Genomic DNA, 20,517 nt, shown 5'->3' on the forward strand with positions numbered 1-20,517 from the left:
CAAGGATAGAGCCACTTTGTGAAGTCGAGGCTTCAGGAAGACACTTTAATCATAACTCAAAAGCCATTTTTAAGTTTATCAGCGCTCATAAAAAAAATTATGCTATACAGTGATTTCATACATATGACCAGATCTAGTTTTAAGGCATGTTCCTTTGCACTTAGATAAGGTTCTGCACTAAATGAATGCCCTGTAGCTCTCAGAGCGGTTCTTCAGGAGAGATAATGATATAAACCTCATTCGGCTCACTCTCTGTTTGTTGAAAGTGAGCAAACTGTAGCATTTCAGTTGTGTAAAGGTTCCTCCTTTCACACAGCAGCAGTGTTTGGGTTATTCAAGCCCCCCGCTGACATTTGTTTAGACTGTGTCTGTGCAGCGGCCCAATGGATCGATGGCTGGCCACCACAACCTCCAATTTCAAAGTCCATTCAAGAGGGGACAGCTGAAGGTGGCAGAAAAAGAGCCCACTTTCTCTTCATTTTCTCAGACCTTTGAAGGTTTTAAATTTGAGCATTAACATTTTTTTGACGTGTCTGAAATCAATTGTGTATTGCAATGTCATTTGAAGATGCTTAGTGATTAAGATCATATCAGCATCTGAGAGATGAATAAAAGATAACGTACTGAGTAAGGACACAGGGGCATCTTTTTGGGCGTTTCCTCCTCTGCAGTTCTGCTGGTTCTGGGCGGGCGCTAGTGGTTTATAGGATTGGCCTGTGGCGCGGTACATGGCCTGGACCCAAAGAGCGCGGTCCTGATCGTCATTGCTGGCGAATACCACCTGATCACCTTCTCGGACAGCGCTGAAGAACGCTCTACCCCCCTGAAGACCTGCAGAGATGTTGTTATTGTTGCTGTTGTTGCAAATTGATCCGTCTCAGTCAGTTCAAGAACACTCTGCTAAGAAACACTGATATATATGTGTTTCTGTTGCTCACTTTATGCATCTACTACACACATAATGTCTCGCTATAATGTGTTTCGTTCATTTGATGCTGATCTCAAAAGTAAAACTGCTTTATACATATAACAAATAAATAAATGCATTTTACATATTATACAGTATACCATGAAAAACATCTAAATTATTTGGCCAGAATTGTCTCACATAAGAATGCTGTAGAGATTTTTTATAATTATAAAATAAGATGATAAATCTAAAATATATTTAAATATGATAAATATCTATAAATGTATGGATATATTACCATGAGATTATACATATGTATTTATAATCTACAACATATCACACTGTAAATATTTATAATATATCTTTTATTTTTACATATAAATTATAAAATCATACACCCTTAAGACATGTCGACTTAATTTGCACATTATTATTATTATTACAGGATATTCTGAATCTATAAATGCTGTTTCCCCCTTATTTCGTTCTCTGTAACTAAACAGATTCTGGTTTTCTTCAATATACCCACGTTATTTATTTCTTTCAAATGTAAAATTCTAATTTAAGACAGGGCTCACTGAAATTGATTGTAATTATGCTTATCCATCCAATTTTTTAACTGCGCACAGAAGCATTTGACTGAGTTCCTGAATAACTGGTTAGTGTTGAGGCGTGTGTGTACCTGGCTGCGGATCGGAGTAATCTACCGTATACCCGTCCAACTGCATCAGCTCATGCGGCTCGGACTTCTTCTCCCGGAAACTGCACATGGCAAATGTGTACTGACTCACCTGAGAGAGAGAGGAGATCATTGATACATTTTTGCCCAATTAAAAAAGAAAACATGTAATTTTTACATTTTGTGCATGGATGAATAGTGGTATTCTAATCAAATGTACTACATTTGAAAAAATTATTACATAAATGTTTACGCCAACAGAAAGACATATTTCTTGCTCTTTGAGTGTGTGTGTGTGTGTGTGTGTGTGTTATACATCAAATTAAACAAGAGAACCTGATGATTCAAATTATACCAGTTCCGTCGTTTCCGTCTTTCTCTTGTAAAATATTGTAAAAGATGTTGAAGATGGTGGTTATGTATGATAGTGATTTGGCTTTTTTTTTTTATTAAGCCAAATGGCGAAACTAAAATAAATACAACAAAATGAGTTTTCTTTTGGAAAAACTAATTCTCTAGAAGTAAACACAAAACGCATGAAAACCGTTAAAAATAAGTGCTTTTCCCCGCAACAAATGAATTTAATTTAAATATAAAGATGTAATTAGTGTCAACCCACCTGAACAAGCACAAAATATCTCCTCTTCCATCGCTTCCACACTCGCTGGCCTAAAGCGTAAAGATACCTACACAGAAAAGCACATTATGATGAGTGTCATGGATAAATCGAATTTAATCATGTTAAAAATACCATAATCATCAAGCCAAGGTTTAAAACCCATATAGGAAGTTTATGGAGTTTAGTTGCTGCCATTCATTAAATCAAAAGCCTGAATTCTATCATGTTCACTGAATGACGGAGAATCGTAGGCTATTGATTAACACACATTCTTGAAAATATAACAAAAAAGAAGGATGCGTGCAGAAATATGGGTGAGGTGAAATCAATTCTTCATAAATGGACACATAAAAAAAAATAAAAAAACTCCAGTCAAGGTTGAGGGAGCAATGAGTGCATGGAAGCGTGCCAATCTGGGTTAACATGTGGCAGAGGTAATCTTCCACTTGTGAAAGTGATTTTCAGCTCACTCTCCGACACCTTTCTGATACACATGATCCCATTTAGACGGCAACAATGGCCGGCAAACGGTGGGCAGGACGACCCCCGGGTGAACGCAGGCACTTTCCAGCCGACTTCGCTCACTCCGCGTCAGAAGAATTATAATAATATTCTAAAAATACACAACATTTGTTTGTTTATAATGTTTTCATATCAGTAGTGTAGATAAGAAGCAGTCAGCGGGTGGAAAAGAGCTGTAATAATAGAGCTTTAAAATGTTTGACATGATTAATTCAGACTTTAATTTCACAAGAAATTAACGCGACATGGTTTTATTATAAATGATAATATCATAAAACACAACACTGCACTGTAAAAAGTGATCAGTTGACTTAACTTAAAAAAAGTGAGGAAACCTGTAGCCTTAGTAATAAACTTTATGCGTAATTGAAAAAATTAAGTTATGTGAACTTGACAAATCCACAAAACAAATTTTTTTTTCAATTACGCATGAAGTTTATTTAATAATTTTAATCCAACGGGTTTCCTCACTTTTTTTTTTTTTTAAGTCAACTGATCACTTTTTAAAGTGTGGCTAAATGAAACCACTATGTTGAATCAGACTCAGAGAAATCCTCTGCAGCAGCAGATTTGATGTATAATTTCTTCAAACCTACTCCGCAGAAAGTGCTCAACCTGTTTGTAGGCTATAAAAACTATTTAAATCGCCCCGGCCTGTTCCCAGGGTCCACCGACATCCGGGAAAAGTCAATAGGTTTGTCACTTAGAAATCGCACAATGCACGTTAAGATACTGTATTGAGCTTTTAAACGTAATACAACTGTTAAGCTCACAATTTATGCCAATATGACTGTAAAAAGCTAGATCAAACACATTATTATAAGAAAGCTTCCTTAGATGTTATTACAATGGTAGCAGTGCCCCCATGTGGTTGAACGGCAGTAATGCAGATCAAATAATTTGGGCCTTGTTTGTGAAACACAAGCAGAATTGATTTCTCTGGTGTAAAAGCATTCAATTTAATGCCATAATATACATCAAAAAAACTAATTTACGAATAATTTGCATAGAAATTAAAAACATTTTACAAGCAGAAATAAAATAAAATGTTGCATTTGGCAAGTAATTGAAATAAACATGATTGAGTAGTAAAAGAACTAAAACTGTAATAAAAATAAAAATAAATCTAAAAAAAAAAATTGCAAAAGCACACATCATAATTCCCAAAACCGAAATTAAAATGAAAACTTAAAAAATTGTATTTAAAAATATAAATAAACATTCTTATAGTATGTAAATAAAATGAAAACAACATTGTCTTATTAAACTTTCTGTCTTAGCAATAGGTAGTATCAAAAATTTCAAGCAATAACACAAATCAATGAGTCACAAATGCAATGTGCGCTTGTAACCGAAAGGGAAGGTTAATGAAGATTTTATGAGAGAAAAATGTGAATGTGTAAAAAGGGCTTTAATGTGAGCCCTGGCCCTCAAACGAATGAGGGCAAAGATGGTTTTAAAGGGGTACAAAGAGAACTACAAAAAAAAGGAGCATTGGGAAGAAAGAAAGAAAGCGGGAGCGAGACAGACTGATCAGACTAGAGCTGGCAGCTCTCTCTCTCTCTCAGGGCCACGCTGGGTCACTCCACAAAACTGAATGCCTCCCAATTCTTCAGTCGCTCTGCTGATAAACAGATGGCTTCTTTTAATGGGGTGCACTCAACCTGAAAATCCCGCTCCCTCTCTTCCCATGCGCTGGGACAGTCATCAGGTGTTTGTTTTGGTGGATGCGAGCGGGTATATGGGCAATTGGACAAAACCGAAGACTGAAATGGTATGATTTTGGTCTTGCGAATCTCAAAAGACCTGTTGAAGAAATCTGATATTTGTCTAACTGGAAAAATTGAAATAAAATGAACTCTAATGTACAATTCATTTGATTTCAACTTTTCTGTTGCTAGGTAGGTAAAAAGTAATTTACAAAACACTTAGAAACAAATTATTCATATAATATTTTAATTAATATTAAATGTTCTATATACATTTTTTGTTTACTTGTGTTTAATGCTGCCAAATTTATATTGAACTTTTTTAATGTAGCTATTTATTTATTTTTAATTTGTGGTACTTCTGTTGCTTTTATAAATACCAAATCTAAATTCTTGACCAGAATTTTTTATTTTATTTAATGTTATTTATTTTTAAATGTAGCCATTTTATTTGAATTGTTCATTTGTTTTCCTCCCTTGTAATCCTGCCGCTTTTATAAATACCAAATCTGAATTTAATACATTTTTTAATGCTTTCTTTGTTTTTTTGGTTAACTTATGTTTACTGTTGCCAAAAGTGTATTCAAATGTTATTTAATGATGCTATTTATTTAAATGTTCATTAGTTCATTTTTAATTTATAATCTGTTTTTCCTCCCTGACTTGTGCGGCATATTCCAAGTTTCCGAAGCCACATTTGTGTGAAGAACAGGCTGAAATTGGAGTCATTATTCATTAAAATATTGTCTGATGGAAAAAGATAACAGAAGAGGGTAAAGTAAGCAATTAAATATGATATAAAATGTCACAATCATATAAATTTGATTCTCAATATGTCTCAGCACAAAAGTATGCACTATGTCTGTGTGAGAATGGCCTGGGATAGTTTGAATCTGTCTGAGCATGTAAATGGTCGCCGTCCTCTGCAAAGGTAATTCCAGGTTGAAGAGGCTTCTGCCAATTAGGACAGGGCTCTCAGGGAGCCGCTCTATAGAGGAATCACGCAGGGCCTCAGTGTAATTAGCAGGCTGATGGCACTGATGTGACCCCTGACCCCGTCCCGCTCAGGGAAGGACCCCAGCAGCTGGTCCCGCACATCTTCTCTGCTCATACTCACTTTTGGAAACTATGGCATTTACTGACAGGGCTCATACTGGATGAGTGAAAACCAACAGACAGAAGGATCCGATTTTTGTCATAAAATGAACTGACATTTACAATTCATTTGATTAAAAACACTGCTGTTTAGGTAGGTAAAAAAAAAAAAGGTGGAAAAAGTAATTTACAAATAAATAATAAATTTTTACTTATGTTTAATGTTGCCAATTTCTTAATGCTTTTTCTTTTTAAATGTTGCTATTTATTTTAATGTTCATTATTTAATTTTTAATTTGTTATATGTTTTTCCTTCTTTGTATTTTCAATGCTTTTAAAAATATCAAATCTGACTATTTATATATTAAAAATATTTTAAATATATTTTAAATATTATATATTAAAAAATATTTTTTTCTTTCATTTTTTAATGTTGCCACATTTTTAATTGATGTTATTTAATTTAGCTATTTATTTAAATTTCCATTATTACATTTTTCCTCTCTTGTAATTTTGTTGCTTTTAAAAATGCCAAATCTGAATTCATGACCAGTTAAAAAAAAAAAAAAAAAATAGGAGATGTAGTAAGCCCCTTTCACACAGCGCGTTGATCCCAGAAAATTGCTAGAGCGCCTTCTGTGTGAACGCAAACACGTCCCAGGATTGATCCCGGGATGCGAACCTAGTAACATTGCCGGGATCCCGGAACGCGCCCTGTGTGAACAAAAGGCAGGATCAATGCCGTAAGGGATGTCGTACGTACACTGTAAAAAATTATATGATCAATAAGTTATGACAACATATGTTTTTACATTGCTTTAACTCATCAAAATAAGTTAAGCAATTTTCAACTTTTTTTTATTTTATAAGTTATACAAGATTCAACTCATTTAAAGTCAGTTTAAAGTAATTTAAGTTGAAATGACATCCAATTTGATTGTACTTAAAATTTTAACTAACAGTGTAGTAAAAAAAAAAAAAAACAGTGTAGTGATGATGCTGAAGCTGAGATCGTTCGCCAGCTTAGTGGAATGATACGCGATGCGTTAGTTCATGATCGAATCAGAAAAAAAATGCACAAACGTGGTTTCGAGAGAGAGAAATCGCAGATCATAAGCAAACTTAAGGCGCTGCGGTGACATTATATGTCATATCGATCATGTCACAGATCTTTACGGGATGTGTGTGAACGCATGTACAGATTCCAGAAAATCACTGGCAGTGTGAATGAACCAAAATCAAAACATCCCAGGACAAATACCGTAATATGCATTTTCCGGAATCTCCGTGTGAAAGGGGGTGGACAGAGCTGAATAATCTTGGAGGTGTCAGTGTGTCAGACAAGATACCATTTCCTGAGAGACTGCTGGAAGTCCAAGTAAACTTAATGTGTGACATAAGGGGACTCACAAGAACAATAAATGAAATATACAATCACCAGGCACAAGATGGCACTATAATCACGCTTTTCCCAATGTAACTCATTCATGTAAACTTGCTTTGAGCTGAATGGGTTTGGGTTTTTTTCCTACTAAGAAAAACCATTCAAACAAATGCTAAACAAATTATATACAGTATTTATTATCATTACAAGTTTACCTAAGGACTTATTCATTCTATATTTATATAATAATACAGATTATTCCCCACATGTGAGAAAAGACCCTTATATTATTAAATAAATGTAATTTATCCATGGAATTTCTTTATAGTTCTAATGTGTGCATTGTTTTTTCCCTCACGTCTAATATAATATAAACAAGCAAGAACATATTCAGATCCTGGAGGTCAGAATATGAGCATCATAACTGACGTACCCGCTATGCTTCATGTTGGGGGGCTTGTCCATGCGGACCGCCAGCTTGATTTTCAGATCCACATCTTGGCTGTTCTTAGGCACTACCATCTTGTGAAACTCTGCCGTTTTGGGCCCGTTTGTGGTGGGGTGAAGGACCACCTAGACAGAACAAGAGAGAAAAAAAAAAAAGAGAAATGATTAGGACTGATACACCTGGATGGGCAGCTGGAGAAATAGGTGTGAAGGGGATGACGGGAGACGAGAGAAAAAGAGGGTTACTATCGGAGAGAGGGAGAAAACGGATGGAGGAGGTGCAGTCTGTTTGAGTCTCTAATGCGGAGTCTCCATCTGTTACTGTGGGAGCGTGAGCCCTAATGACTAGAGATTTCCCTCGCCTGTAGCTCACTTTCCCCTCGCACACATACGGACACATGTGCACGCACGTCACGGTTCACACACTGAGAGCGGAACATCTGTTCCCGCAACATCGGCTAATTATTGAGCACATTGTGGAGATCGAACGCAGAGGAAGCTTATTGCTGTAAACCTCGATGGTGGATGGACAGACAGACACACACATGTCTCACCCTGCCCAGCTCTTTGTCCTCCAGAGCCAGGACTCCAGTGCTTTCGGTGAAGAGTTTGACTTTGACCGCGGGCAGGGGGTGTGTGGTGGTGAAATCTCCTTGTGTGCCCCACCTGTGGCAGAAGAAAACAAATCAGCCGTCACAATAGGAGACTTCATTTTGCATTAACCACTTCTCCAGACCCACAATGGAGTGCCTGCTGAATATTTCCTGTCTTTGTTTGATTAAATTAGTATGTGGGATGGTAAAGTATCCATTTGTTTTTGTGAGGAAGTGCTTTTGTTATGCATTTTTCCCCACAGTGTTTACACTGTTTATTCAATGTTAAACAAGTATGATATTCATAAGGTTCAAATTAAATAGTAAAATAAAATGTTTTGTTTGTTAAATGGAAGTAATCTGCATTCAAACATGTATATTCCTGTCTCAAAATTAAACTAATTTGGGGGTGAGTTGATGCTTGAAGCCTCACTCTTAAAGCAAGACTTAAAATAAGTCTTGAATCGAAAGGCTACACTTAAAAACATGACTCTAGATCAGGGGTGTCAAACTCAGTTCCTGGAGAGTTTAGCCCCAACCAGCTCCAAAAACACCTGCCAGGAAATTTCTAGTAATCCTGAAGACCTTGATTAGCTGGATCAGGTATGTTTAATTAGGGTTGAAGCTAAACTCTGCAGGGCTATGGCCCTCCAGGAACTGAGTTTGACACCCCTGCTCTAGATGCAAGGCTTGACTTAAAAGGACTCCAAAAGCAAAACATAAAAACAAATTTCAATTTCAGAAACATGACTTTACTCCATTAGCAATACATAAAACACAACTTGACTTCAAAATTAAAACTTTAAAACATGATATAAAGCTGCAGTCCGTAGTTTTTCCTCTTTGTCGCCATCTCTGTTCGAAATCTGCAATTGCAGTTATTCGCGGGATTATCAACTTTACGTGGGTTGTGCCTCGGCACGGCACAGCGCGGATGAATCCAACGTTTTGAGGAGAATGTGCGGCTGTCAGTCACCGCGCCGGTGTGGATGCTGGCATTCAGAATCACAGATTCTACTTTTTGAAGTATGATCAACATAAGAATTTTCACCGAAAAATGTCATCTGAACAAGTAACATCCACTTTTGTTCTGACCAACTAAGAAAAAAAAAAGCATTGCAGTAAATCACGCTGATTAAATCTAACGATCGCTTATCATATCACGTCAAACCGTGCAAATTGCATTGCGTGACTACATTTAATGCTCTTCCGATATTTATCCTTGTTTTCGCATGGGCCCGGCTGCAGTCTCTTCTTGTCTGTAGCCCCTCCGAAGTCTTTTGCATTTTACAACGGGTGAATCTCCAGTTGTCACTGGTGATTGTCGTTTGAACCTTTGTGGATCCGCCATCAAATTGACAAGTTTAATTATATCAAGTGCTGTGAGAAAAGGCTATAAATCTCCACCTCCAACATCCTCACACGCAACATAGCCAACTAGCCGAGACTCCTTCTTAATGTGTACAGATGTGACGTAATGACGCAAAGACATGCTCGAATTTCCCGTGGAAATCCACCAGTACCACTGGAATTAACAACATTATTACAAGGTTACCGTTTCGAATCGAGCTAAGGCAAGCAGATCGTTTTGAACACTGGCTGGTTATGTACTTGCTCAATTTATAATAATAATTATAAACCCAAAATAATTTTTAACCCAAAAAAGTTACGGACTGCAGCTTTAACTTCAAAGATAAGACTTAAGAACAAATTTTGACTCAAAATACATGACTTCAAAAAATCTATTTAAAGGTGCAGTGTGTGATTTTTAGCGGCATCTAGTGGTGAGATTTGCGAATTGCAACCGGTCAATAATTCGCGGTCTTTCCTTGAAATTTCAAACTCGAATGAGAGGCTACGGTGGCCGACGTAGGAAGCCGCGTCTTTTTCTGCTGCTTCTCATTCAAGTTAGTGATGAAACGCGCTCTGTAGCGCTGTCTGTTCGCTGTCGGCTACGGTAGAAACATGACGTCACTATATGTCGACCTTCATAGAAGGGGGTGGCCGCGGTTATGTATAAATGACTCATTCTAAGGTAATAAAAACATAACGGTTCATTAAGTAAGGTCTTTATACACCACTGAAAACATAGTTATGGATCTTATATTGCATTTCTGTCAATAGATCCTCAGAAATATCACACATTGCACCTTTAAATACATTTTAAAATGAACTTTAAAACAAGTCTTGACTTTAAAAACAAGACTTAAAAACATAACTTGACTATTTAGCCAAAACATAAAAACTATTTTGTCCCAAAAACATGACGACCCCGAAAGCGAGACTAAAAAACTAATTTTCACTCCAAAACAACACTTGACACCAAAACTAGACTCAAAAACATAACATCGAAAGGCTTAAAAACTAATTATGACTCAAACATGGCTTGACTTCAAAAGCAACTTAAAAAACAAAAACTGACTCCAAAAACAAGACTTGACTCTAAAAAAACAAGACTTTAAAACATGGCTTTGACTCTAAAAACATGACTTGACTCCAAAGGCAAGACAAAAAAAAAAGAAAAGAGAAAAAACACAAAAACACAAAACAAACACATCTTGACTCCAAAAAACAAAACAAAATTTGACTCTACAAGCTTACCGTTTCGAATCGAGCTAAGGCAAGCAGATAGTTTTGAACACTGGCTGGTTATGTACTTGCTAAAAAATGTATTTTGGATAATTTTTAACCCAAAAAAGTTACGGACTGCAGCTTTAACTTCAAAGACAAGACTTGAGAAAATGTTTTGACTCAAAATACATGACTTCAAAAAATGTATTTAAATACATTTTAAAATGAACTTTAAAACAAGTCTTGACTTTAAAAACAAGACTTAAAAACATACCTTGACTATTTAGCCAAAACATAAAAACAATTTTGTCCCAAAAACATGATGAAAGCGAGACTAAAAAACTAATTTTCACTCCAAAACAACACTTGACACCAAAACTAGACTCAAAAACATAACATCGAAAGGCTTAAAAACTAATTATGACTCAAACATGGCTTGACTTCAAAAGCAACTTAAAAAACAAAAACTGACTCCTAAAACAAGGCTTGACTCTAAAAGCATGACAAAAAAACACATTTTGACTCCAAAAAAACAAGACTTTAAAACATGGCTTTGACTCTAAAAAAATGACTTGACTCCAAAGGCAAGACAAAAAAAGAAAAGAGAAAAAACACAAAAACACAAAACAAACACATCTTGACTCCAAAAAAACAAACAAAATTGACTTTAAAAGCAAGACTGTCAGAGAAGTTGGCAGAGCATGACTAAGAGTCGTCTTCAAGTATGGCATGTTTGCATATCAGCTTGTGAGATAAGATCACCATAAAATACAGACATACTGTATATCTCTAGTTGAGTAAACACACAACAACACAATCCAACTGACTCTCTCTCTCAAGCGGGCCAACAGTTGCTTATGGCAAATTGACTGTAGGAGTCGGCTCCCACATCTAATTCAGTTCTTCCCACAGACAGCGTTCTGAATGTCATATGGCAAGCCAAGCATGTTTTCTCTATAGTATAAGAACTAAAACGAGGCCTGTAATGCAGATAAACAGTACTGTATGTCCACTTGGTTGAGCTTGAGCTTATAGCATATGATATCTGAATATATTGATGAAGAAACTATACACTTGAGCAGAACGAATGAATCTCTTAATTCAAATTAGGCATTAACTCCTTAATCATGATTCAGCACACTCATACACTTCACAGCTAGTCTAGACTGTGTGTCTATAGCAAACACTGAGGTTTGCGTTTTACAGTGGGTGAATCTCCAGTTGTCACTGGTGTTTGTCGTTTGAACCTTTCTGGATCCGCCATCAAATTGATAAGTTTAATTATGTCAAGTGCTGTGAGAAAAGGCTATAAATCTCCACCTCCAACATCCTCACACGCAACATAGCCAACTAGCCGAGACGACTCCTTAATGTGTACAGATGTGACGTAATGACGCAAAGACATGCTCGAATTTCCCACGGAAATCCATCAGTACCACTGGAATTAAAAACATTATTACTAGTGGTGGGGGAAAAAAATCAATTCTGTTCAGTATCGCAATATTTTGCGCAAGCAATTATATCGATACAGTAGCGCAAAGTATTGCAATATTTAACTATAAAATTATCTGTTTTACTTTTGGGTTTTCTCTGAGTTTACTCTACATTTGCGTATCACATCCACAAGGTGGCGCTTGTTACGGTGCTTTGTTGTCGTGCATTCAACAGCAAATTCAAATGAAAATGGCTTCACCATCACAGCCGGTTGTACACAACGCTCCGTCTTCTTTCAAATCGAAAGTGTGGGCATGTTGACCAACTCCTTTTTCTAAACAAAAATGCCAATATTCCCAAATGAATTTTGGTTGATGACCTTGCAGCCAACAGGACTGGACTCTAGCACTACACATTTTTGTTTATTTTTCTCAATTTGATTGAAGCTCTAAGCTACTCTTATTTATATGATTATTCTCAGGTTCATGTTACTCTATTATGTCTGCTTTATGTTACTCTATTGTAATTAAATAATTTTAAGTTTTAATGTGCTGGGAAGCTCACCATTCATGTGAGAGGTTTCCTATTCAGAGAATAATTACGGTCCTGTGTCCTGAATGTTCAAGGACAATGTTTTTGCACTACCCTCCAAAGTTTTTTGTAATGCCTTTGAATAATATGGGGGACATGAATCGCAATATATGGCAGAATCGAATCGCAATACTTGCTGTATCGCAATATGTTAAGAATAGCAATAATATTGAATCATGGCCCAAATATCGTCATTTTTACCAATTCCCACCCCTAATTATTACAAGCTTACCGTTTCGAATCGAGCTAAGGCAAGCAGATAGTTTTGAACACTGGCTGGTTATGTACTTGCTAAAAAAATTATTTTGGATAACTTTTAACCCCAAAAAGTTACGGACTGCAGCTTTAACTTCAAAGACAAGACTTGAGAACATTTTTTGACTCAAAATACATGACTTCAAAAAATGTATTTAAATAAATTTTAAAATGAACTTTAAAACAAGTCTTGACTATTTAGTCAAAACATAAAAACTATTTTGTCCCAAAAACATGATGAAAGCGAGACTAAAAAACTAATTTTCACTCCAAAACAACACTTGACACCAAAACTAGACTCAAAAACATAACATCGAAAGGTTTAAAAACTAATTATGACTCAAACATGGCTTGACTTCAAAAGCAACTTAAAAAACAAAAACTGACTCCAAAAACAAGACTTGACTGCAAAAAAACAAGACTTTAAAACATGGCTTTGACTCCAAAGGCAAGACAAAAAAAGAAAAGAGAAAAAACACAAAAACACAAAACTAAATTTGACTCTAAAAGCAAGACTGGCAGAGAAGTTGGCAGAGCATGACTAAGAGTCGTCTTCAAGTATGGCATGTTTGCATATCAGCTTGTGAGATAAGATCACCATAAAATACAGACATACTGTATATCTCTAGTTGAGTAAACACACAACAACACAATCCAACTGACTCTCTCTCTCAAGCGGGCCAACAGTTGCTTATGGCAAATTGACTGTAGGAGTCGGCTCCCACATCTAATTCAGTTCTTCCCACAGACAGCGTTCTGAATGTCATATGGCAAGCCAAGCATGTTTTCTCTATAGTATAAGAACTAAAACGAGGCCTGTAATGCAGATAAACAGTACTGTATGTCCACTTGGTTGAGCTTGAGCTTATAACATATGATATCTGAATATATTGATGAAGAAACTATACACTTGAGCAGAACGAATTAATCTCTTAAATCAAATTAGGCATTAACTCCTTAATCATGATTCAGCACACTCATACACTTTTCACAGCTAGTCTAGACTGTGTGTCTATAGCAAACACTGAGTCATAGAGCTGAATCACTGTCTGGTTAGACAGTCTTGGTATCTGAGCCTCTGTGTGAACCTCGGCTGGGTGTCTATAGGCCTTATGATGTTACCAAGGATGTGTGCAATATCTGGACAATGCTATCTATTAGCCTTCCCATCCATCTCAATGGGATTCAGCATTTGCCATTGACAATGACAGAGGAGATCCTTTTGTCTTCACTCTTATTGACATTATTCTAAAGCCCAAAACCGCCTTGGGGAGCTCATTCAGTGGAAAGATATTGGGAGGTCTGTTTGTGTTACTGGTCTAACATTGACCTCTCACCACCTAGAGGCTGTATGAAGCTCCAAAACAAGAAAAGAGGACCATTTAATAAGCAAACTGTTGCCAAGGCAACAAAACAACAGTTCTTTGCATCTCATAAAAAGCAGTTCAGTGATGCAATTCATAATTCACATTAAAAGGACTTTCTTAATTTAGTCGCATTTGTGTGCAAGTCGACAAAACCAGCCACTGAGAATAATCATCTTTAAAACTCAAGAGATCTGCAGTGGAGAGTTTAATCTTTCAGTTCTGCAAGGAAAAACTATTTTAAAAAAAGAAAAGCAGCATTCAAAGTATTAAAAAAAAAAACAAGTAAAAACATTTAGAAGAAAATGAGTTTCATTACGCTTCCATTTTATGTGCAAAAAGCCAATAAACATCTAATGCCTTAAAATAATGCCTTGCCACATTCTCTGTAACCACATTTCCAGGAAATGACATCATTGGCCAGATTAAAATGTAATTCTAATTTAACTCCAACATAGAACTTCCACTTTTAATACTCGTTACATTAAAGGAGTTTCGTCCTTCACTGATAAAGTCAACATTGTAATTTAGTTTTACATGATTGTGAGGAATTTTTCAGTATATTTTTCATGATTTGAAAAAACATAACATAAATGGCCCTTTTTAACATAAATGGCCACATGCATGAATCTCGAGATCAGCAAGATCTGAATCCTCTGTGATAATTAACGTCACACTGTCGGGTCAAATGTGAACATTAGCAGATATAACCACATGACTGGCAGATGTTGGCACAATAACACACCAAAATCATCTCACAAGCCACTCATTCACCTTGATGAGATTAAAAGTGAAAGTGTCCGATGGAGGAAAATATATATAACTAAATATATATAACTAAATATATATATATATATATATATATATATATATATATATATATATATATATATATATATATATATATATATATATATATACACATTAACTAAGGAGGAAAAAAAATCCAAACCAATTGGAATCCTTTATATAAGTGCACAATACAAAGTTGACAATATCATTCTAGGTTGCAATGTGCTTAAGAACTGTTTTACAGAGGTCATAACAGGAGAAATCAAATTTTCCCTGATATCTGAATTCTATGATCTATGTGTACAATGAAATCCTACTGTGAAGATCATCTGCTGAAATCTATTAGATCTATTAGATTTTTTAAAGGCAGAACAAAAAACCTGTTGGGTCAAAAAAAAAAAGAAGGCGGCTTGAAAATGATCATGACAAGCGGTAAAAATAAAAGTATAAATATTTATTATTAATGGCATTTGTTTTATAATATTGGGTTGATCAAAATGGGAAAAAAAACAAAAATTCCAAGGTTCACATTTAATTCAGTGGGATTGTTTTCTTCAAGGCCTATTAAACCGTTTACCGCAGTCAAATAGAAAAAGTAACACAAAACAGTCAACTAGAATCAAATCTTTGCATTTATCGAATCGAAGAAAAATCGAGAATCGATTTTTAATCGAATTGTGACCTCAAGAATTGTTTAGAAAAGGTACCAAAAGATTTCCACCCCTAATATATATATATATATATATATATATATATATATATATATATATATATACACATATATATATATACATACATACACACACACACATATACATATATAAACGTATATACACATGGTTTTGGTCGACATAGCAAAATCCACGTAAAAAAGATCCATATTCCATCTAACAAAATTAGGAGCAACATTGAATCTCAAGCTGTTCATCGATGGGCCATTTCTTCCAGACTTTGCGTTCCTTGCATCCGTTTAGAATATCTTGCTGGATAACTGGCCAAATGAGTGTGATCTGAGTCATATTTCCAAGCAACGCTACATTCTTAAAGGCCACCTGCCTTTCACAGAGAGCGAGAAAAGCTCATCTAGGCTTGATGAATTCCTCCTCCTTGTCACGTCGTGCCTATACTGGAACTCCTGGAGGTGAGATTGATTCAAGAGCTCTCGGAGAAAAAGACTCCTGCATTTAACTGGTCAAAGTAGCAATCACAGTTCAAGTCAGCAATCAAAGTCCCCTTAAAATACTGAGAACACCATTTACTAACTAATTTAAAGTAACCGCATCTATAAATACACAGTAACTCCACAACTACTCAACAAACAACAAATATGAAACCTAATAAACTAAAACCAATAAGATGAAATCCAAAAATGAGGGGGAGAAGTATTGACTGACTCTATTGATTGGAATAACAGTCCAAGCTCCTAAGTAAACATTGTTACTGAAATTCACATTCAAGGGCTGTTCAATGGGGAAAATGATTCGTTTGTTTCCTAAAAATTCTCAAAGTGCACATTGAAATGTTCTGTCTTAAGTGTCTCGTCATTGTCGAGTGCAATTGTAGATGTATAAAGACAAAGCCCAACTTTTTTTTCTCTAGTTTTCTCTGCATTGAAGGAAAAAATGTTGCAAAATTGATATAGGACCTACTTTTTTTTAATCTGTTTTGCTTAAAGGTATAGCGGAGGATTTTCCCGAATTTTTAGAAAAGATCCGCCCTCTCCACTTTTTGAAAAAATGCACATGCGCAACACTCTACCTGCTCCCGAGAGGGAACGCCTATTAAACGTGTGCACGAGAGAGCATGCACGAGCTAATCATAGCTTACATTAACTTTTACTAGCAGTGATTTTAAATGGATTTCTCCAAATAGCATGCCAAACTTTACCTGTCGAGTAGAAACTTCGCGACTGAGGCATCAGTGGGAAGCCCAACCTGTGTTTTGAGCGCACGCCATCGTGTGAATCGTGTGCACGAGCACGTACGACGGCCTTACGTAAACATATCACCAGAATGATTGACACTTAGGAGGACCAATAGTCTTGATGATCCACCCGGAAAAAGAAAATCCTCCGCTATACCTTTAAGGCGAGACACGACAGGCAAAAACAGTGTTTTTTTTTTGCATCTGTCAATTTTGAGATTTTGGGCTTTTGGGCTTTTCATAAAGTGTTTTTCAGACTAGTGGAAAGAAAACATCCAAAATATACTTTTAACTGTATCTTTTAGAGCACTTTATCTATTTGCATCTGTAGATTTCAATTACAGTATATATATATATATATATATATATATATTTACATTTACATTTAGTCATTTAGCAGACGCTTTTATCCAAAGCGACTTACAAATCAGGACTAAATTAAGCGAGTCATCATGAAGAGGCAAAAGACAACAACAACGCAAGAAGTGTTCAGAATACGAAGTTCAGGCATTATTCAGAGTAGCATAAGCATGATAGGTGGGATTTTAAGGGAAAGGTTTTTTTTTTTATTTTTTTTATGAGTTTAGGTGCTCATGGAAGAGATGGGTTTTCAGCTGTTTTTTGAATGTTGTCAGGGATTCAGCATTCCGGATAAGGGTGGGGAGAGTGTTCCACCAGCATGGAACTGTGAATGAGAATGATCTGGAAAGTGATTTTGTGGCTTTCTGTGATGGAACCACGAGACGTCGCTTGTTGATTGATCGTAGGCGTCTGGTGGGGATGTAGGCTCGTAGGAGTGAGTGAAGGTAGGAGGGAGCTGAGCCTGTGATAGATCTGTAAGCAAGCGTCAATGCCTTGAACTTGATGCGAGCAGCGAGAGGTAGCCAGTGCAGAGAGATTAACAGAGGGGTGACGTGGGCCCTCTTGGGCTCGTTGAAGACAAGACGAGCTGCAGCATTCTGGATCATCTGAAGAGGTTTGGTAGCACATGCTGGAAGTCCGGCCAGAAGAGCATTGCAGTAGTCAAGCCTAGAAATGACCAGGGCCTGGACGAGGAGTTGTGTTGCGTGCTCAGTTAGGAAAGGCCTGATCTTCCTGATGTTGTGCAATGCAAACCTGCATGATCGAGCTGTCTTTGAAATGTGATCTGTGAAGGTCAGCTGGTCATCAAACGTTACTCCCAGATTTCTGACCGACCTTGATGGGGTGATTGATGATGAATCAAGCTGGATGGTGAAGTCGTGCTGTAGAGACGGATTGGCAGGGAGGACGAGCAGCTCAGTCTTTGCCAGGTTGAGCTGCAGGTGATGTTCCTTCATCCATGTGGAGATGTCTGCCAGACAGCTCGAGACCCGTGCAGCTACTGTGGGATCATCTGGTCGAAATGAGAGGAAGAGTTGTGTGTCATCAGCATAGCAGTGGTAGGAGAAACCGTGTGCCTGTATGATGTGTCCCAGTGATGTAGTGTAGATGGAGAAGAGGAGGGGACCAAGAACTGAACCCTGGGGAACCCCTGTGGTCAGTTGATGTGCTCTGGATACCTCGCCTCTCCATGCGACTTTGAAGGACCTACCTGTGAGATAGGATTCAAACCAGTCGAGTGAAGTTCCTGTGATGCCCAGTGATGAGAGGCTGGACATAAGGATCTGATGGTTCACGGTGTCGAAGGCAGCAGACAGATCAAGGAGAATGAGGAGTGAAGATTTGGAAGCAGCTTTTGCAATCCGTAGGGCTTCTGTGACCGACAGTAATGCAGTCTCAGTTGAATGCCCTTTCTTGAAGCCAGATTGGTTGACATCCAGCTGGTTGTTTAGAGACAAGAAGGATGTTACTTGGTTGAAAACAGCTCTTTCAAGTGTTTTTGCAATGAATGGTAGGAGAGAGATGGGTCTGTAATTCTCTACAAAAGATGTGTTTAGCGTTGGTTTTTTAAGCAGTGGAGTGACCCGAGCCTGCTTGAATGCTGTAGGGAAGGTGCCAGTATGGAGGGATGAGTTGATGATGTGTGTGAGTGCTGGTAGAAGTGTGGGAGAGATGGCTTGTAGAAGGTGTGAGGGGATGGGGTCTAGAGGGCAGGTGGTAGGGTGACTGGAGAGGAGAAGTGTAGATACTTCTTCCTCTGTTAGCGGCGAAAAGGAGGACAGAGGGGTATTGGCTGTGGAAGGGGTCGGTCTGGGTTCCTGTGTGTGTGGAGCTGAGAATTGACTGCTGATAGTTGTTGTTTTGTTGGTGAAGAAGTTTGCAAAATCATCGGCAGTTAAGGAGGAGGAGGAGGGTGGTGGTGGAGGTGGACAGAGGAGTGAGTTGAATGTCTTGAAGAGTAGTCGTGCGTTGGAGGAGCTGTTGATCTTGTTGTGGAAATAAGAAGATTTTGCAGCATGAACATCAGCAGAAAAGGACGAGAGGAGAGATTTATACATACTCAGGTCAGATGAGTCTTTTGATTTGCGCCATTTCCTCTCCGCTGCCCTGAGTTCGGTCCGGTGTTCACGAAGAACCTCAGATAGCCAGGGGTTAGAAGGAGTAGCGCGTGCTGGCCTGGAGGAGAGAGGGCAGATTTTGTCTAGAGTAGAGGTTAGTGTGGAGCATAGGGTATCCGTTGCAGTATTCACATCCAGAGATGAGAATTGTGAGGGTGGGGGAAGAGAAGAAGACACGGCAGAGGAGAGATGGGAGGGGGAAAGTGAGCGTAGGTTTCGCCTGAGGGTGACTGGTGGTGGGGTTGGTGGCGCAGGGGTAGCGAGTTGTAGACTGAAGGTGATGAGGAAATGATCTGAAACATGGAGAGGCCTCACCAAAATGTTGTCTGTGATGCAGTTGCGTGTGTAAACCAGGTCCAGTTGGTTGCCTGATTTGTGAGTACCTGTGGTGATGTGTCGTTTGAGATCGAAGGAGGCTAGTAGAGAGGTGAAGTCTGTTGCATGTGGTTTTTCGAGATGAATGTTGAAGTCACCGAAGACTAGAAGTGGGGTGCCGTCCTCAGGGAAAGAGGACAGCAGCACATCCAGCTCCTCTACGAAGTTACCCAGCTGACCTGGGGGGCGATAAATTACTACAATATGGATCTTACTGGGAGTTGTAAGTGTGATAGCATGATATTCAAATGAATTGTTGTTGCATAGAGAAGAGAGCGCTGAGTATTTCCAATTGTTGGAAACGAGAAGCCCTGTCCCGCCACCCCTCCCAGACTGGCGAGGGGAGTGAGAAAAGGAGAAATTGCTAGAGAGAGCAGCGGGGGTTGCTGAGTCTTCAGGACGAATCCAGGTCTCAGTCAAGCCCAGGATACTGAGAGTAGAATGAGATGCAAAGGCTGGAATGAAGTCAGCTTTGTTGACTGCTGACTGACAATTCCATAGACCCACGGAAAGAGAGAGAGGAGTGTGTGAGGATGAGAGAATGGGACGCAGATTAGCAGTATCGCGCTGCCTTGTGCGCGTGATGAAAGGGCGTTGTCGAACGATAACAGGGATGTGTTGAAAACACATGCTGATTCGGGAGAAAGATAAGATAAGATAAGAAGTGGAAAGGGAAAAGGCGAATTTTAAGTGCCTTTCTGGTGTCCCTGCTCGGTGGAGTCGCGCAGGTAGAGTCGATGGTCTTTACCCGAGTCGGTCTTCACACGAGGAGGC

General features: G+C 37.9%; 1 protein-coding gene across 12 annotated transcripts in view; it reads right to left on the reverse strand.

The window, feature by feature from the left end:
* Positions 1-20,517, reverse strand: part of cadps2 (Ca++-dependent secretion activator 2) — a 153,667-nt gene that overhangs the window by 47,548 nt on the left and 85,602 nt on the right. For all 12 annotated transcript variants that reach the window (XR_014626027.1, XM_084397481.1, XM_084397480.1 and 9 more), the window contains exons 7-11: positions 7,920-8,031; positions 7,352-7,491; positions 2,209-2,275; positions 1,593-1,701; positions 625-831 (exon numbers count right to left, since the gene is read on the reverse strand). Coding sequence is in view for 11 of the 12 variants with exons in the window: in XM_084397481.1 (XP_084253607.1) it covers positions 625-831; positions 1,593-1,701; positions 2,209-2,275; positions 7,352-7,491; positions 7,920-8,031 (635 nt within the window). In the remaining variant the exon portion in view is untranslated. The remainder of the gene's footprint in view (positions 1-624; positions 832-1,592; positions 1,702-2,208; positions 2,276-7,351; positions 7,492-7,919; positions 8,032-20,517) is intronic.

This window comes from Rutilus rutilus (genome assembly GCF_951802725.1).
Source record: "Rutilus rutilus genome assembly, chromosome: 23".
In the NCBI taxonomy this organism is placed as follows: Eukaryota; Metazoa; Chordata; class Actinopteri; order Cypriniformes; family Leuciscidae; genus Rutilus; species Rutilus rutilus.